The sequence below is a fragment of the Oncorhynchus clarkii genome, chromosome 30 (genome assembly GCF_045791955.1).
Source record: "Oncorhynchus clarkii lewisi isolate Uvic-CL-2024 chromosome 30, UVic_Ocla_1.0, whole genome shotgun sequence".
Classification (NCBI taxonomy): Eukaryota; Metazoa; Chordata; class Actinopteri; order Salmoniformes; family Salmonidae; genus Oncorhynchus; species Oncorhynchus clarkii.
The window spans coordinates 19,704,890-19,724,042 of record NC_092176.1 but is presented as its reverse complement, the minus strand read 5'-3'; the positions used below and the strand labels follow the sequence as shown (position 1 = coordinate 19,724,042).

Sequence of the window (19,153 nt, the reverse complement as noted above, 5' to 3'; positions counted from 1 at the left end):
GTGAATGTATTAGAACTGGCTGGCTGTGGGACTTAATTAACCCTTCTGTACATAAAATGTCTGCATGCATGACTGTAGGTCACTTTGGATAAAAGTGTCTGCTAAATGGCATATACAGTACTTAAGATGCTTATTAAGGGACAAATATATGAACAAATATATGAAGATAACTTTATCCAATTATTCAACAACATGAAAACAACAGATTTATTTAAATAGAACAATTTTCCCTTAAATCTTACAGGTAGAATACACCTTTTTAGAAGGGCATGGCTCCCAAAGTTTTTTGATTTATTTTGGATAATACCAATTATCCCACCGAAGACATTCTTTAAAAAATCATTCTTGGTCATAAGTGTTTATATCGGTAAATGAAACTCCTAGAATAAAAATGAACGTTTTACATTTTCCTAAATCTGAGAATGGTTTTAACCTTCCAGAATTGGAATTGTATCAACTCGCCACCCAAGGCTTTTATTTGTGACATATACACTGCTCAAAAAAATAAAGGGAACACTAAAATAACACATCCTAGATCTGAATGAATGAAATATTCTTATTAAATACTTTTTTCTATACATAGTTGAATGTGCTGACAACAAAATCACACACAAATGATCAATGGAAATCAAATTTATCAACCCATGGAGGTCTGGATTTGGAGTCACACTCAAAATGAAAGTGGAAAACCACACTACAGGCTGATCCAACTTTGATGTAATGTCCTTAAAACAAGTCAAAATGAGGCTCAGTAGTGTGTGTGGCCTCCACGTGCCTGTATGACCTCCCTACAACGCCTGGGCATGCTCCTGATGAGGTGGCGGATGGTCTCCTGAGGGATCTCCTCCCAGACCTGGACTAAAGCATCCGCCAACTCCTGGACAGTCTGTGGTGGATGGAACGAGACATTATGTCCCAGATGTGCTCAATTGGATTCAGGTCTGGGGAACATGCGGGCCAGTCCATAGCATCAATGCCTTCCTCTTGCAGGAACTGCTGACACACTCCAGCCACATGAGGTCTAGCATTGTCTTGCATTAGGAGGAACCCAGGGCCAACCGCACCAGCATATGGTCTCACAAGGGGTCTGAGGATCTCATCTCGGTACCTAATGGCAGTCAGGCTACCTCTGGCGAGCACATGGAGGAAATGCCACCCCACACCATGACTGACCCACTGCCAAACCGGTCATGCTGGAGGATGTTGCAGGCAGCAGAACGTTCTCCACGGAGTCTCCAGACTCTGTCACGTCTGTCACATGTGCTCAGTGTGAACCTGCTTTCATCTGTGAAGAGCACAGGGCGCCAGTGGCGAATTTGCCAATCTTGGTGTTCTCTGACAAATGCCAAACGTCCTGCACGGTGTTGGGCTGTAAGCACAACCCCCACCTGTGGACGTCGGGCCCTCATACCACCCTCATGGAGTCTGTTTCTGACCGTTTGAGCAGACACATGCACATTTGTGGCCTGCTGGAGGTCATTTTGCAGGGCTCTGGCAGTTCTCCTCCTGCTCCTCCTTGCACAAAGGCGGAGGTAGCGGTCCTGCTGCTGGGTTGTTGCCCTCCTACGGCCTGCTCCACGGGAAGATGTGAGAAAGCAAACGGATGGACATCGTCTTGTTGCCTCACCCCTTTCACTGTTGTTGTCCCGTGCTCTCTATACTGTCCTCCCTCTTTCCCCTCCTTCCCTGTTTCTTTACCCCTCCTTCCGTTTTTCTCCCTCTTCTGCTATTTCTCACTCCGTCTCTTCCTCCCTCCCTGCTGTTGCAGACACAGACCTGGGGCGCTGTCTGGCCACAGACGGGCTCTATCTCTACACCACTAACTCTTTTGGGAGAGGAATCAGCAAGCTGGGCTCCGGTTTGCACGGGACACTGAGGTAACATGGCACCCCTGCTTTCATATGCAGAGGGAGTGATAATGCAGAGGGAGCGATAACGCAGAGAGAAAATGTAGATGGAATGATAATGCAGATAGATAGATAATGCAGAGAGAGTGATAATGCAGAGAGAGAGTGAGAGGAAAATGTATGTATATGCTGGAAGTAGAAGCCTAAGAGTTGTTGTCCATTAGTGTATGTGTGTATATATACACACACACACACACACACACACACACACACACACACACACACACACACACAACCAGTCAAAAGTTTGGACACACCTACTCATTCAAGGGTTTTTCTTTATTTTTAAAATGTTCTACATTGTTGAATAATAGTGAATCAAAACTATGAAATAACACATATGGAATCATGTAGTAATCAAAGAAGTGTTAAACAAATCAAAATATAATTTATATTTGAGATTCTTCAAAGTAGCTACACTTTGCTTTGATGACAGCTTTGCACACTTGGCATTCTCTCAACCAGCTTTACCTGGAATGCTTTTCCAACAGTCTTGAAGGAGTCCCCACATATGCTGAGCACTTGTTGGCTGCTTTTCCTTAACTCTGCGTCCAACTCATCGCAAACCATCTCAATTGGGTTGAGGTCGGATGATTGAGGCCAGGTCATCTGATGCAGCACTCCATCACTATCCTTCTTGGTCAAATTGCCCTTACACAGCCTGGAAGTGTGTTTTGGGTCATCGTCTTGTTGAGAAACAAATGATAGTCAAACTAAGTGCAAAACAGATGGGAAGGCATATTGCTGCAGAATGCTGTGGTAGCCATGTTGGTTAAGTGTGCCTTGAATTCTAAATAAATCACTGACAGTGTCATCAGCAAAGCACCCCCACACCATCACACCTCCTCCTCCATACTTCACGGTGGGAATCATACATGCGGAGATCATTCGTTCACCTACTCTGCGTCTCACAAAGACATGGCAGATAGAACAAAAAATCTAAAACTTATCCTCTGCACAGAGTTAACTCTGGGTCTTCCTTTCCTGTGGCTGTCGTCATGAGAGCCAATTTCATTATAGCGCTTGATGGTTTTTGCGACTGCACTTGAAGAAACTTTAAAAGTTCTTGAAATTTTCCACATTGACTGACCTTCATGTGATGATGGACTGTCGTTTCTCTTTGCTTATTTGAGCTGTCCTTTCCATAATATGGACTTGGTCGTTTACCAAAATAATCTTCTGTATACCACCCCTATCTTGTCACAACACAAATGATTGGCTCAAATGCACTAGGAAGGAGAGAAATTCCACAAATTAACTTTTAACAAGGCACACCTGTTAATTGAAATGCATTCCAGGTGACTATCTCATGAATCTGGTTGAGAGAATGCATAACTGTCATCAAAGGCTGGCTACTTTGAAGAATCTCGAAAATATAAAATATATTTGTATTTGTTCAACACTTTTTTTGGTTACTACATGATTCCATGTAGTTGCTATGTGTTACTATGAATACTATGTGTTATTTCATAGTTTTGATGTCTTCACTATGTCTTCACTATTATTCTACAATGTAGACAATAGTTCAAATAAAGAAAAAACCTTGAATGAGTAGGTGTGCCCAAACTTTTGACTGGTACTGTATGTGTGTGTATATGTGTATATATACACACACACAAACAAATGTATGGGGGGGGGATTGGAAATTATGCAGACAATTACATTGATGGAAGCCACAATCTATCTGCAATATCTACCCTCCCAAAAAGTGAGAGTGCCACAATAAAATACCCTTGCCACAGGGATACCTCCTGTTCCCTTCTTCTGCCCTACTGGAAATCCCCCTCTGATTTCACTTTCTGAGCAAGATGTCAAAGGAAATGGAGAGCCTGGTTTTGTGTTTGTGCAGGGGGTTTGTGTACTGTCGGAATGAGGAGTTTGAGGCGGGCTGGGTGGTGTTTAGCAGCGGCCGCCTTCTCCACCGCCCCGCCTCCTTTGATTTCAAGCCCCATCAGCTGTGCCACGTCATCGACCCCTTCACCCTTCAGGTACGCCAGCTGGCATCTAGTGACAGGCTTCATGACGTCACTTATGATGACCAAATTACACAGTAGTGTATCTCCACTAAAAGACTGACTGTGCTCTTTCTACCCGTCTCAGGCGTGCCAGATCGTGTCAATGCCAGCCCACCACTTCCCTGTGGGCAGCAGCGTGACCACGCTGCACCTGTGCTCAGATGGAACCTACCTGTACTGGGTGTGGTCTCCCGCCAGCCTTAACGAGAAGACCCAGAAAGGCCACTCCATCTTCATGGATGTCTTTCAGCTGTCGGTAAGTGAGCATGCTTCATCTAGCCTCTCAACAATGCTTAGCAAAGCTCTTCCCTCGTTCCCCTCTCTCACCCCTCTGTTCCTCCTCCTCCCGGTGCAGACGGAGACAAGGTTGTGTGTGGCAGACGTCCTGCAGGAGAGGGTGATCCTGACACGGAAGGAGGGCGAGTCTTCCAAGTGTCTAAACGAGCTGCTGCTGAGCCGCATGTCGCGCTTCCGCGCCTCCCACTCCGCCACGCTGGCCGCTCTCACCGGCTCTGCCATCTCCAACACTGTCAAGGAGGAGCAGTCCGGTAATACTCACACTCAATAGTCATAATACACTCACACTATTTAGATATATATACTGTACACATTGTTTCACACTCAATTAAATGTGAAATAACCAGGCAGTGAAAATTATGATTGAATCCATTATCCTCATCACATTGTGCAATTCACACTTCACGTCCCTTAGTCCTGTATATTTATGTTGTGTGTTGACGCATGTCTTTGCTCCTCTTCCACAGCAGTGAACACTAGCTGTGGCCTCCCTCTGAAGACTCTGAGGAAGACGCCCATGTATGTGTGTGGGACTTCTCTGGTGATGCTGGCTTCTCCGCCCGGCGTGTCTGGCAGTTCTACCACACGCTCCCTGTTTGGAGGCACCAGCGGTCTGTCCTCCCTGAAAAGTAAGAGCAGACATGTTCATCTTCACTGGGAATCTCTGTTGTGTTTTTCAGTCTCTTTTCTTTCTGCTGTCAGTGGCATGTTTGTTGACTGCTTTCCTCTCTTTCTCTGATCAGTCCTCTCCTCCAGTCTGGTGTTCAACCTAGCTGATGGTCAGTACAGCAGCCGGGCAGACCTCATTGATGCCCCTGGCAGTTCTCTGGGCAGGGGTGCCCAGGTGGCAGGGCTAGGTAAGCTCCTGTTCAGGAATTAGTTTGTTTCTGTGTGAGCTGAAATGTATAAAGTGCAGCACTTATTTGTGTTGTAACCCCTGCACCCTTTCCTATGTGCTGTAGGAGCCTGCTATGACGCCCTCAACAACTTGATCTGGACCTGCTCCAGTGACTACATGGACCAGTGGTGTAACCCTGGCAACCAGGCCTTCCATCACATGTGCCATAGGCTTGGCGTCAGCAATGTCATCAAAGAACCCAAAGGTAACCAAAACAGCCCTAATCCTGTTTGTCAATCGACGCTGACCTCAAGTGATGTGCTGCAGAATCATAGGCTAAATAGTGTCTGAACCAGCTTCTTCATTCACGTGAGATCAGGCAGTTAATAGTTACTACCCTCCCTTCCTCTCTCTCCCTGCTGCAGAGGAGACCGTGGCCACCGGTGAGGTGATCAACCAGCTGCTTCACCATGTGGGCGCTATGTGCATCCACCAGCTCAACCTGCTGGCAGCCAGCAGCAGCCTGCCCCTGGGCACCCTCCTGGGCAAGCAGCACCCCATTGATGCTCGCCACTTCAGCAGCATCTGTGACATCATGGAGAAAGCCATGGTCAATGGGGACAGCTGCATCATCCGCTGCATCCTGGTGGTATTCCAGGTACGGTGGAGCTGGAGATCCAGCCTGCTGCTGTGATGCTACCTGGAGTCCAACTGACGTCTAAATCACTCATATTTACACATTGGTGTTTGCCGTTCAGGTGGTGTTCAGGTTCTTCAACCCTCAGTCGGAGCAGAACAGGGAGAGCGTGCGCCGTTCAGGTCTGCTCCTGTGGCAGCTGCTCATGGCACCGGTGGATCAGATCGGACCAGAGATCCAGGCAGAAGTGTGCCTGGCTATCAGGTAAACACAGTACAGCACAAATCCATAACCATAAACACAGGACACACATAAAGACCTGGACTTTGAGACAACTATTGGTCCCTTGATTGGCATCTACTGTCTCGGTTATCTTTCCCTCTCTGTAGCTCGGGTTTGAATACCTTGTATCAGGGGGAGTCTGAACTCAACAACCTGCTGAAGCTGGTCCTGACAGAAGGTGATAGTTGCAACCTACTCATTGGGTTTTATGCACACTCTTAACACATTCTAATCATCTTCGTATAGGGCTTGTATCTGGTACAATGGAATCGCTGAATTTGGTCTGTGTGTATCTGTGTGATCTTTAGGGGAGAGGAACAGTGGTCTGTCCCAGCTCCGTGATGTCATCCTCACCAACCTGGCTGACCAGCTGCAGAAAAATCGATTTGGGAGTGATGAAGATGACCACTACAGGTAGAGCACAGCTATTGCAGAGATTTGCTCAACACTTTGCAATTTCATGCATTCCTGCTTGAAAAATAACTCTCAATTCCTCCCCTAACCAGAGCTAAAGGGTTTCACTGAGTAACCTGATGCCATAAAATGTTCTATCCCATTAATAATAATGCAATATGACACTGTCTCTGTATTAGAGGGTTGTTCAGCTGAATCAGTCTGAGCATGTCTCTCCTGTGTTTCCCCATCAGACTCAGTGATGAACTCCTGCACAGCATCCTGAAGACCGTTGTCCGTGAATCCTGCCGTCTTATCACCAAATGTCAGACTGTCACCAGGGATGACTTCCAGAAGCTTCTCTCCACTGTGCCAGTATGTGTCTCTGTCACTGCTCAACTACACCGAGGATCAACTGGGCTTTGTCTGGTCAGACCGTCTGTTGTCTAATCAGCAGTAGATTGTGTGTTACCTCTTGCATACTGACTTCCCTCCTCCCCTTCTACCAGGTGGCCTCATCAAGCCTGCGCTACCTCATGGCCATTCAGAACCACCTGCTTAGCAACACTGTTCTGATCCGCCCCGACGACAACGACGACAGTGACAACTCCCTACAAGGGGAAACAATGAAGGTACAGGTAAACACCCCCTTTAAATACCCCTACTGCTGTCTGTCCATGTGGAGTCCATATGTCCGCCCCTCTCTTCTCTTCCTCTCTCTCGCTCTCCCTCTCTCTCTCTCTCTGAGCGGCCTCAATTGCTGCAGCAATGGAGCAAGGAAATGTTCAATCATGACACAGCATAGCCACCCCATTTAGCATATTCAACAGTAAGCCCTTTTTTCTTAGTGCTTTTATCTATAGGTGTTTGTTTTCTTACCCACAGGCACATAGTATAGCTGCGACTGTACATTTTTTGGGAATTCATGTAGTTGTTTTTCCTGTTGTAAGCAAGTAGGCACTGTTACGGAAGCATTGCCTTTTCTGTGTGTTGTTTCCAGGAGCTGCAGACCAGTATCCTGTCGCTGGCCACCAAGATCCTGGTGGGGTGTGACGAGGTGCTGGAGAGCCTGCAGCAGGTGACCACTGCCCTCATCAACAGTGACATCACCGACCGAGAGACCAGGTGACCATCACCACTCCCCTCTCTGCTTTACCTGTCTACCTGTTGCCTGTCTACCTGTCATTTTACCTGTTGTCTGCTTACCCCTAAGCCCTCAACCTGTTGCCTGTCTACCCGTCATTTTACCTGTTGTCTGCTTACCCCTAAGCCCTCAACCTGTTGCCTGTCTACCTGTCATTTTACCTGTTGTCTGCTTACCCCTAAGCCCTCAACCTGTTGCCTGTCTACCTGTCATTTTACCTGTTGTCTGCTTACCCCTAGCCCTCAACCTGTTGCCTGTGTACCTGTCATTTTACCTGTTGTCTGCTTACCCCTAAGCCCTCAACCTGTTGCCTGTCTACCCGTCATTTTACCTGTTGTCTGCTTACCTCTAGCCCTCAACCTGTTTCCTGTGTACCTGTCATTTTACCTGTTGTCTGCTTACCCCTAGCCCTCAACCTGTTGCCTGTGTACCTGTCATTTTACCTGTTGTCTGCTTACCCCTAAGCCCTCAACCTGTTGCCTGTCTACCTGTCATTTTACCTGTTGTCTGCTTACCCCTAAGCCCTCAACCTGTTGCCTGTCTACCCGTCATTTTACCTGTTGTCTGCTTACCCCTAGCCCTCAACCTGTTGCCTGTCTACCTGTCATTTTACCTGTTGTCTGCTTACCCCTAAGCCCTCAACCTGTTGCCTGTCTACCTGTCATTTTACCTGTTGTCTGCTTACCCCTAAGCCCTCAACCTGTTGCCTGTCTACCCGTCATTTTACCTGTTGTCTGCTTACCCCTAGCCCTCAACCTGTTGCCTGTGTACCTGTCATTTTACCTGTTGTCTGCTTACCCCTAGCCCTCAACCTGTTGCCTGTGTACCTGTCATTTTACCTGTTGTCTGCTTACCCCTAGCCCTCAACCTGTTGCCTGTCTACCCGTCATTTTACCTGTTGTCTGCTTACCCCTAGCCCTCAACCTGTTGCCTGTGTACCTGTCATTTTACCTGTTGTCTGCTTACCCCTAGCCCTCAACCTGTTGCCTGTGTATCTGCATGTTCCCTTTCTGTCTGCCTCTTCTTCTACATACCTCTCATCTAACATTTCTCTCTCATTCTCTTTCCTCCTCTTCCTCTCTCCTCCTTGTCCCTACTCTTCCTCTCCCCTCCTCCCCCTCTCCCCTCTTCCTCTCCTCCTGGGCCGCAGGCTGAAGGGCTTGGAGCAGATTACCAAGGCTACAATGCTGGGGCACCTGCTGCCGGTTCTGCTCACCTCTCTGATGCACCCCAACCTGCAGACACTTGCGCTCGCCGACGCCCTCATGCCCCAACTGGTGCAGCTAGTCCTCTACACCAGCCAGGTTGGGGCACTCAAACAGTCTCACCTCAATGCAGATATTCTTCTCTGGTTTAGAACTTGTGGCCGTCATCTCTAGTTTCTGTGGTGGAATATGTGTAGACATATGGTGATTGTTAAATGAAGGTTGATGATAATTTGGAAGGAGAATGAGTATATATTTATATGCGTTTCCCCTGGTCATTTCCCAGACTGCTCTGCTGCTCAAGACCCAGTCTCCTCTCTTCACTGACAGCACTCCATTGGTAGGAGGGCCGCTGGGCCAAAAGATGCCTGCTGCTGATGACAAGTAAGTGCACACACGGTCCTCTGTGTAGGCCAGGTTTATCAGGACCATAAGCCTGGTTTTCCAAGTGTGTTTGTGTATCTGTCCCTGACGACTGTTCCTCTGTCCCTGACGACTTCCTCTGCCGATGACGGTCTGTTCTTCTCCAGCTTTAGAATCCTAGATGAGCGGGAGGAGCCAGGCTTCCTAACAGGCCTGAAGATCCCTGCCCCGTGGGCTGCTGGGAAGACGGTGGAGACGGTCCACCCGGTGCGAGACAACTATAAGTTCAAAGAGACGGTACACATTCCAGGGGCACGCTGCCTCTACCTGCGCTTCGACTCCCGCTGCTCCTCACAGTACGACTACGACAAGGTGACCAATCCCTGCACCTCTACACCCCACATATTTCCCTGGTAAAGCTATGGCATAACATGTCTAGTATTGCAAAGCTCTATGAGGAAGAGTATTTACTTGATCTTTTCTCTCTGATGTTCCAGTTGGTGATGTATGCCGGGCCCAACACTAACAGTCGCAAGGTGACTGAGTATGGAGGCAACACTCTGGGCTATGGCAGTCGCAGTGTCCTAGGGACAGGTTGGCCCAAAGACCTGGTCAAGGTGGAGGGGGACACAGTGACGTTCTCCTTTGAGATGAGGAGTGGGCGCGAGCACAACACCCCAGACAAAGCCATGTGGGGGTTCTCCTGCACTGTCCGAGCCCAGGTACACACAGCTGTGGAGTTGTGGAGCTGTGGAGTAAAATACCGCATGAGTTCTGGCATGTTGCTGCCATGTTGGACATACACACCCAGACGTTGTTACAGTGTTACATTGAACTGTCTCTTGTTTTCCCACTCCAGGAGTCATCGGAGGATGTCTCTGGGGGTCTCCCCTTCCTGGCAGACCTGGCGTTGGGTCTGTCTGTACTAGCCTGCTCCATGCTCCGCATCCTATACAATGGACCTGAAGTGACCCGAGAGGAGGACGCCTGCCATGACCTGCTCTGCTCCAAGCTGCTCCAAAGGTGACACAGCATAAATGGAGAATGATACAGAGCACACCCTATAGATAGCACAAATGCACTGCAATATAGAAGCACAGTCGTACACAGCTATAACCAATGTATAAGAATACATTTGTAAAATAACATGTGTGACACAGCAGAGGCTGCTTTGTGTTTCTGCTTTGTGTTTCCTTCAGGTGCCAATGGCAGGTGGAGGCAAATGGTGCCCTCTCTCCAGCCCTCACCCCCAGCCCCTCACCCTTACCCCTCACCATCGAGGAGGACCAGGAGTTCACCTACCCCTCTGATGTCCTCATCCCTCCCCCGGGCCTCATGCCTGGGGCCTACTTTGACCTGCCCCGTATCCGCCTGCCTCCAGGAATCATGGGCCGGCTACGAGAGGTGTCCGGCAGGGGGCGACCACAGTTCCGTCCCAGCATCAAGTGAGAAGGGATGACGATATCTACGGCAGGCTTGCACAACTGCCATCCTAATTATATTTTAACCAGTCATTACTGTCTATCCTTTTCTCCCCCTTTCTCTCTGACTTTCCCGTGTCAGGGAGGTGATCAGGCCAGACGTTATGGAGGAGGTCATAGTGTCGTGTGTGATAAAGCACCTGACGCTGGTGGATGCTCTCCAGTCACTCGTCAACTTCCAGTACCGCGAGGAGCACGCTGAGGAGTACGACCTGCTCTGTAAGATCATGGCCGAGACTTTCAAGAAGATCAACGCCATGGAGCGCCAGCTGCAGGTACACAAGTGGCACAATTCAGCTTTTCCCTCTCCAAGTGTGTGTATGTGTGTATAACTTTGTCTGTTGCCCCCCCCACAGAGTGTAGCAGAGCTGGAACAGAAGTGGCAGAACGAGGTGGAGGAAGCTCAGCAGGGAAAGCTGGAGAACAATGCTCCATTCTTCCATGACTACCACTTCTTTGAGGTACACATCCCTCTACCTCTAATTCTCCACAGATTCTCTTAAAATTGTTCACTGTTCAACTCACATAATTTGTTTTTGTTTCCCCAGAACAAAATGAAGGAACTAGAATTGCTGTGTTCACTAAAAGAGGTCCCACTGGACTGCAGTGATTTGGAAAGCGTTGTCCTCACACTGAGGTAAGAGAAGAGCGACGTGACAATACAGATGTTGACTGATGAGGTAACATCTACACTGCTTTCGAAGACTCCATGTTGTCTTCTGGTTTGTGATCATCTGAATTTGTCCACAGGGAGAAGTTCTTCCAGGAGGTGAACTCTGTCCACCTGAAGAGTGGTGTGCCGCTGGCCAAAACCAAAGCCCTGGTGAAGAGCCTGATGAACCGCACAGAGCTGCTGCTCCACGTCACCATCGCTCCTCACTGCAGGAGCCTGAGCACCACGCCTGCTGGCACGCCAGGTACAACTAAGCTTACACCTTCCTACATTACACTTCCCCAGCCTACTGCACCTCCACAACCTACTGCACCTCCCCAACCTACTGCACCTCCCCAACCTACTGCACCTCCCCAACCTACTGCACCTCCCCAGCCTACTGCACCTCCCCAGCCTACTGCACCTCCCCAGCCTACTGCACCTCCCAAACCTACTGCACCTCCCCAGCCTACTGCACCTCTCCAACCTACTGCACCTCCCCAACCTCCCGCACCTCCCCAACCTACCACACCTCCCCAGCCTACTGCACCTCCCCAACCTACCACACCTCCCCAACCTACTGCACCTCCCCAACCTGCACCTCCCCAGCTACTGCACCTCCCCAGCTACTGCACCTCCCCAACCTACTACACTTCCCCAACCTGCACCTCCCCAGCTACTGCACCTCCCCAACCTACTACACTTCCCCAACCTGCACCTCCCCAGCTACTGCACCTCCCCAACCTACTACACTTCCCTAGCCTACACCTGCTCCTCTATAGCCCTCCCTGATTTACTTTGACTGCCTGCATGTAGTATGATGAAATAGAGGTAACCAATACTGGCTTTTTGTTGTTGCAGCCTGTAAGTCTGTGTCAGACACTAAGACGGTGGTCCCCGGGGTGAAGCAGCCAGTCTTCCTGCGCAGCATGTCTGCACCCTCCGACCTGGAAATGATCGCCAACCAGGACCTGGAGTTCACACACAGCAGCCAAAGGTTTTCTGTACACTGAACTGTTTTTGATGACACCAAGAAAGTGGATTACAAGTGTAACTACACTAAGTTGACGATGAATGGAGAGTGTACTCACCCCTCCACTTTGTTGTCCTCCCCTACTGTAGGAGGCGACACCACCCTACCAGTCACCGCAGTAGCTCCTTCACACTGCTGCAATCTCTAGCCATGGAGGACAGCCGGGACAAGCCAACGTACAGTGTGCTGCTGGGACAGCTCTTTGCCTTCATTGGGACCACGCCCGACCAGTCTGTAAGTCCAGCCCTCCGCCACAAAGTCACTGCACATACACACTGAAATTGTTTTTGGTGCCAAATGATTAGAGAAGATGAGTCTACTCATATTTTACCCTAATTCTTCCTCCTCCAGGTGTCGAGCAGCAGTTTCCTGTCTGCGGCTCAGACACGGTGGAGGCGGGGCAGCACGAGGAAGCAGGCCTTGGTTCACATGAGGGAGCTGCTCACCGCTGCAGTCAGGGTGGGCGGGGTCACTCATCTGGTGGGCCCTGTTACCATGGTGCTGCAGGGAGGGCCCAGGTAAGGGATGGACACAGACACACTCACACACAAACCTATCATCAATTAACATTCTGAAAGAAAATGTTGTTTTCTAAATGTATGTCTATCTGTGTGTGTCCTCTGCAGGATCGAGGAGCTGACTTGTGGGGGAATGGTGGAGCAGGTGCAGGAGGCCTTTGGGGAGACCATGACGTCTGTAGTGTCACTATGTGCCCGCTACCCCATCGCTTGTGCTAACAGTATCGGCATGCTCTGCACCATCCCCTATACCAGGCAAGAAAATGATTCTCCATCTTTCTCATGCTACTCTTGGAAAACTGTTTTGTAACTGCTTTTGTAACAAACAACTTAACTCATTCTCCTGGCACCCAAAAATGCCTGACTTCCAATAATTGCCATCCTCCAAACCCCAACCCGTCTGGTCTTGTGTTCCTGTAGGAGTGAGGAGCAGTGCCTGGTGCGCAGTGGTCTGGTACATCTGATGGACCGCCTGTGCAGCCTGAGTGGCCAGAGGGACTGCAGCTCCAATGAGAAGCAAACCAAGAAGCAGAAGGTGGCCACCATGGCCTGGGCTGCTTTCCAGGTGCTGGCCAACCGCTGCATTGAGTGGGAGAAGGTGGAAGGTATGCAATATAGTTTTTTGAGGGTGGGGGACTTGTGAAGCAGGTAGCTCACTCCAAGAAATGAAGAGAACTTCAGCACTCAAGCAGAGCATGTAAGAACATTTCAGTTTCCAATATATTGATATTGCACCGTGCCTTTAGCTGAAGAGGAAGGTTTGAAAGACGGTCTCAATGTCTTCAGGGTCTACTATCAAAGTGAGGACAAGATGCAGAAGAATATTTGGAGGTAAAAGTTAGGCAAGCTTGACAAAAGTTGAATTATGCCACTAATTCAGAAACCAGAGGGAAGATGGGTGGATTTAAAATAGCTTATGTTCAGAAACATATGTATGACTTCATCTTTGAGGACCTTTGAATACAGATGATCAGACTTTAAGATGCAACCTCACATCAGTGTTTATTTACAATAATAGTCAGTGTGGTGATTCTAGCTACTACAGAAATCCCTCTACCCCTTTCTAAAGGTGGTTCAACAGATGCGGTGCACTCGGGTCTGGCCCGGCAGGTATCCAGCCTGCTGACCAACCACCTGGCCAGAGCCACCGAGTGCTGTGGGAACCAGGCAGCAGGGAACGACGCCCTGCAAGATGTCCTCAGCCTGCTCAACGACCTGTCCAGGTAAACACAACAAGACAACACCTTAAACAAACTCCTATCAACATGAGGGCTCAATGTTATTTTGTGTTCTGTGTTTTAGAAATTACTGTTAGGTTTTCGTCTTCTAATTATTCCTGACTGTCTGGTGCTTCTCCAGGAGCCACATAGGGAAGGCCATCCTGAGCCAGCCAGCCTGTGTGTCCAAGCTCCTGTCCCTGCTGCTGGACCAGCGGCCGTCTCCCAAGCTGGTGCTGATCATCCTGCAGCTGTGCCGTGCTGCCCTGCCCCTGATGAGTGTGGAGGACTGTGGCAACGTGGCGCTGCCCGCCTGGAGCTACTCCATCAACACCCTGGATGCTGAGCAGCAGGATGCCGCCGACCCCGCCTCGCGCATTGCTGCCCTGCTGCTGGCCAAGCTGGCTGACTACGTAGTACCAGGTAGGAGCCTTTGGTCTCGACATGTTGGTCAGGAGATCTCTGGTCTCAGTTAGTGATCTTTCTAACACCATGTCCCTCACCAGGCTGCCAGACCCTGCTGTCCCCCAGCTCTTCAGAGCCAGACACCAGCCTGAGCCGCTCCAGCCCCAAAGGAACCCTGAAGTCTGATAAGGATGCGGGGGAGGAGAGCGAGGCTGTGGATGGCAAACTGTCCATCTTTATCCACAAGAGGGAGGACCAGTCCTCTCATGAGGTGCTCCAGCCACTGCTCAGGTAAGACTCATCATAATACCTCCTGACACCTTTTGTGTGCCAAACCATCCATAAAGTTTCTCTGACACCTTCTTTCTGGTGGCCTGCAGCAGTTCAGAGGGCCGGCCATTCCGCCTTGGAACTGGAGCAAACATGGAGAAAGTGGTGAAGATGGACAGAGACATGACCAAGGTCAGGCCTGTTTAATGTGGCTTCATATGTCATTTGGCTGTCACTAAGTGAAAGAAACATTTTTACTTGTGAAGGCGTGTTCATTAATCATACCATTATTCCTGGCTGATCTGCTCCTTCTCCCCACCAGAGTGGTAGCTGTGAGGTAATCACAGAGGAGGCTGCAGCCGCCCTGAGGAAGGCCAATAAGTGGGCCCAGTCTGGGCTGATAGTGAGCGTGGGCCCGCCTGTGGAGGCTCTGGCACAGGAGGCTGCTGGAGGAGTCACCACGGGGGACAAGAAGAAGACCGCTCAGACCGCTGTGTGTCGGGACAGGAACTCTGAACTGGCCAGGTCAGTCTGCCTCGAGCTGTGCAAACGTTAGATTATGCATTTTTCATAACAGTAATACTAGTGGATTAGAAACTATCATAACACTGTTCCACTAGTAATACTAGTAGAACATAAGAAAACTGTCACATAACTGCATTCCTCTCTGGGCTTAATTTATTATTACCCCACTAGATATTACAGGTGCAAGTACATTATTTCATTTTTTTATTTCGAGGAGCATCCAACCCTGTTATCAGAACTTGATTGTAATGTCATCTTCACTGAAGACTATGATAATATCCACTTAGGATAATGTTTGTACTTATGTTATGAGAGGTTGACAGCTGATGATTAACTACTAATGGCAATGAACTCTTTCTGAATGGGCAAATTATTATTATTTTTTTTACAGAAATCAAAGAACCTTTGCTTGCATGCTTTTTTATTTGAACAGGGAGAACTATCAACAACCCAAAGAGAGGGCCTGATTACATTACTATTGGAGCATGAGGCAAATGGCCAATATAAAAGCCATGTACTCCTCAACTGGAGACATCTCGCTTTATTGTGCTGTGACACCCGTATTCTAGCAAAATGTTTAGCACTTAGAATGGTGCACCTCAATATTAGGAAGGTTTTCCTAATGTTTTGTATACTCAGTGGAGGTACAAATCATAAGTCAAATCAGTTACTGGCAGCAAAAGAATATGATCCTTGACTTCGGCGATGTAATTTACAAAAACCATCCGTTTTGTCACCTAAGCCCCATATACTACCCACCACTGCGACCTGTATGCTCTCGTTGGCTGGCCCTCACTAGATATTCGTCGCCAAACCCACTGGCTCCAGGTCATCTATAAGTCTTTGCTAGGTAAAGCCCCACCTTATCTCAGCTCACTGGTCACCATAGCAACACCCACCCGTAGCACACGCTCCAGCAGGTATATTTCACTGGTCATCCCCAAAGCCAACACTTCCTTTGGCCATCTTTCCTTCCAGTTCTCTTGTTCTCAACTAACCTTCCTGGTTAAATAAAGATGAAAAATAAACTAAAAAATTCCAACGGAATGGAAGAAAAAGTTAAGGGAAAGAAAATAGAAACTGTTTGTAGGCATATTAAATCTCAGATGTTTAACGAGAGAAAATGTGTAAAAATATATCATTTTGATACTCCCATCCCTTAGAAGCAGGTTTTTGGTTTGATTTATAAAACATCATTAGACTCCACTATCTGAATGTTTCAATTGAAGATATTGTACACATTTTTGTTACTGTCACGGATCCCTCTACTATGTTACTGTCACGGATCCCTCTACTATGTTACTGTCATGGATCCCTCTACTATGTTACTGTCACGGATCCCTCTACTATGTTACTGTCATGGATCCCTCTACTATGTTACTGTCATGGATCCCTCTACTATGTTACTGTCATGGATCCCTCTACTATGTTACTGTCACGGATCCCTCTACTATGTTACTGTCATGGATCCCTCTACTATGTTACTGTCATGGATCCCTCTACTATGTTACTGTCACGGATCCCTCTACTATGTTACTGTCACGGATCCCTCTGGAACTTTCATTGCGCACACCTGGCCCCTATTCCCACTGATTGTATTTGTATATATGTGCCCTTTGTTCACCATGGTGCTGTCCATTATTGTTAATTGTGGATTGCGCAGATGATTACAGGTCTCGCCCTGTGTGTTAATCATTGTGTGTGTGTTTTTTATTCAAAGTACTCCTCGCTCTTTTGGTTGGGTTTCAACCCTCTGTTTTTGTTGCGTGTTTGTTTGGTCTTCAAAAGTTACAAATATGGGGTATTGAAGATTCTTATTTGTGCCTTTTTTGTGGTGTGGAAGTAGAGGATTTTGTTACACATCTTCTGACAATGACCCATAGTTGCTAACTTTTGGGCAAAAGTCTCTCCACAAACAGTTCTATTGGGTGACTTAAGGGACAGATGCAGCACGATATACAATCTCTTGGCTCAGTTTTTCATTTTTAAAACTCAGAAAACAAATATGTTAGTATTGGATTCTTTAAAAGAACTGTCGAACACTATTATACACTAGAAGGCTTGATTGCAAAAGAAAGTGTGAGGTCGTCGAGGGATGGGCCTGATTTGATTTCATAGACAAAGGAAAGGTGCTCCTGGATCGCCAGTCGTATGATAATTGTAGTTGTTGGTTCTTTTGTTTGTTTAGTTGTATTTATTGTGGTATTTTTTGTATGTAATTCATGTTTATGTTCTTTGTAGTTCGTAAAGTTAATTGCTTGTTTGTACGCTTCTGTGTGTCCACCGCACTGAGGTAGTGGGCTGAAAATGGTGTTCTTGGGGACAATGAACCTTTAGCTCCCACTCCCCTATTGTGGGATGCGTATTTGTAACAGCTGTCAATGGTATTGCATGCCTATGATATAAAAACAAATTTAAGAGAAGGGAAAAAAGCCTAGGAATGAAATAACCACCCCAAAAATGTCAAAAGTATTTTTTATAAAAAAGAAACCTTTTAATAATGAAAAATAGTTTAGTCCCCAAAATGTGTCAAGGTAAAAAATAAAATAAAATAACACCGGGGATAGTGGTTCTGAGCGGTCTCTTCTCTCCCTCCACTGTTCAGGTCCGACCCAATCAGGCCCTTCATCAGTGGCCATGTGGCCAACAGTATGGCTGCTGAGGTTATTGCCCTGCTGCACAGCCTTCTCACAGCTCCCGAGTCCAACACCGCCCAGATCTGGACCAGCACTGCAGAGAAGGTAAAGCACCATCAGAATGCATAGGTTTTGGAGGCAGCTGCAGCCATTTGAAGATCTACTTGCAATGCTAGATCCATGTAATTCTAAGAATATACTGTATATGAAGGTCATAGTGATAACACATGGATTTAACGCTGCTGATGACTGTGCCAGGTGCTGTCCAGAGCACTGATGTTCATCCCACAGCTGGGGAAGTATGCTGAGAGCATCCTGGAGAACGGTAGCAGCAGCAGCAGGAAGCTGGCCAAACTCCAGGCCATCGGCAGGCAGGCTGTGGCGGCACTCTGCGCCCTCGGAGGCTTCAAGGAGACCATCAAGATCGGCTCAGAGGTCCAGGTAGGTTAGGAGATGAGCAGAAGTTGATAGATCCATTAAAAGACTTAGCAATACAAATTGTACCTGTCTCTGAAATTCACATGCCAACATTCACATGCCAACAACACTATACCAGGCCAATAATGCTGTGGGCAGAAAGATCTATAGTAGTGAATAGTCTATCAGTGAATGTTTCTCTTCATGGTCCCTCTGCTTCCTCAGGTGGTGGGTAAAGGAGTGCTGGACAGTGTGGGCCTGGTCATGTCCATCAATGAGCAGGAAGGCCTCGCCACAGTAAAGTTCCCTTCCTGCGAGTACAGGAAGGCCTGCAAGGCCTCCGACATCCTGACGGTGCCCATCTCCCGCCTCTGCACTCCCCGCTCTGAGGTAAGGACAGGGAGGGTTAGAGAAGTCACACATGCAACTAACACATACAGCTAACACATACAACTAACACTTGTAACTAACACATGTAACTAACACATACAACTAACACATACAACTAACTCGTGTAACTAACCTATACAACTAACACATGTAACTAACACATACAACTAACACATGTAACTAACATATATGACTAACACATGCAACTAACATATACAACTAACACATGCAACTAACACATACAACTAACACATGCAACTAACATATACAACTAACACGTGTAAATAACACATGTACATACAACTAACACATGTAACTAACACATGTAACTAACACATGTAACTAACACGTGCAACTAACACGTGCAACTGACACGTGTAACTGACACGTTTAAATAACACGTGTAACTGACACGTGTAACTGACACGTGTAACTAACACGTGTAACTAACACGTGTAACTAACCTATACAACTAACACATGTAACTAACACATGTAACTAACCTATACAACTAACACATGTAACTAA

At 47.7% G+C, this 19,153-nt stretch overlaps 1 protein-coding gene across 2 annotated transcripts in view; it reads left to right on the top strand.

Annotated features, from left to right (window-relative positions):
* The window catches only part of LOC139389321 (probable E3 ubiquitin-protein ligase HECTD4), a 70,288-nt gene that overhangs the window by 31,308 nt on the left and 19,827 nt on the right, over window positions 1-19,153 (top strand). Inside the window, exons 5-42 of one of the 2 annotated variants that reach the window (XM_071135985.1) lie at window positions 1,769-1,877; window positions 3,757-3,895; window positions 4,008-4,178; window positions 4,278-4,470; window positions 4,687-4,848; window positions 4,963-5,076; window positions 5,182-5,322; window positions 5,483-5,715; window positions 5,816-5,958; window positions 6,084-6,154; window positions 6,285-6,390; window positions 6,624-6,744; window positions 6,879-7,007; window positions 7,370-7,494; window positions 8,664-8,817; window positions 9,005-9,102; window positions 9,249-9,453; window positions 9,579-9,803; window positions 9,941-10,104; window positions 10,281-10,526; window positions 10,645-10,837; window positions 10,919-11,023; window positions 11,111-11,199; window positions 11,313-11,479; window positions 12,076-12,211; window positions 12,337-12,481; window positions 12,599-12,765; window positions 12,874-13,020; window positions 13,186-13,370; window positions 13,552-13,596; window positions 13,835-13,988; window positions 14,125-14,405; window positions 14,489-14,678; window positions 14,768-14,849; window positions 14,980-15,182; window positions 17,788-17,923; window positions 18,077-18,259; window positions 18,461-18,625. In XM_071135985.1, coding sequence (XP_070992086.1) covers window positions 1,769-1,877; window positions 3,757-3,895; window positions 4,008-4,178; window positions 4,278-4,470; window positions 4,687-4,848; window positions 4,963-5,076; window positions 5,182-5,322; window positions 5,483-5,715; window positions 5,816-5,958; window positions 6,084-6,154; window positions 6,285-6,390; window positions 6,624-6,744; window positions 6,879-7,007; window positions 7,370-7,494; window positions 8,664-8,817; window positions 9,005-9,102; window positions 9,249-9,453; window positions 9,579-9,803; window positions 9,941-10,104; window positions 10,281-10,526; window positions 10,645-10,837; window positions 10,919-11,023; window positions 11,111-11,199; window positions 11,313-11,479; window positions 12,076-12,211; window positions 12,337-12,481; window positions 12,599-12,765; window positions 12,874-13,020; window positions 13,186-13,370; window positions 13,552-13,596; window positions 13,835-13,988; window positions 14,125-14,405; window positions 14,489-14,678; window positions 14,768-14,849; window positions 14,980-15,182; window positions 17,788-17,923; window positions 18,077-18,259; window positions 18,461-18,625 — 5,822 coding nt within the window. The remainder of the gene's footprint in view (window positions 1-1,768; window positions 1,878-3,756; window positions 3,896-4,007; window positions 4,179-4,277; window positions 4,471-4,686; window positions 4,849-4,962; window positions 5,077-5,181; window positions 5,323-5,482; window positions 5,716-5,815; window positions 5,959-6,083; window positions 6,155-6,284; window positions 6,391-6,623; window positions 6,745-6,878; window positions 7,008-7,369; window positions 7,495-8,663; window positions 8,818-9,004; window positions 9,103-9,248; window positions 9,454-9,578; window positions 9,804-9,940; window positions 10,105-10,280; window positions 10,527-10,644; window positions 10,838-10,918; window positions 11,024-11,110; window positions 11,200-11,312; window positions 11,480-12,075; window positions 12,212-12,336; window positions 12,482-12,598; window positions 12,766-12,873; window positions 13,021-13,185; window positions 13,371-13,551; window positions 13,597-13,834; window positions 13,989-14,124; window positions 14,406-14,488; window positions 14,679-14,767; window positions 14,850-14,979; window positions 15,183-17,787; window positions 17,924-18,076; window positions 18,260-18,460; window positions 18,626-19,153) is intronic. The other variant, XM_071135987.1, reaches the window with a different exon arrangement.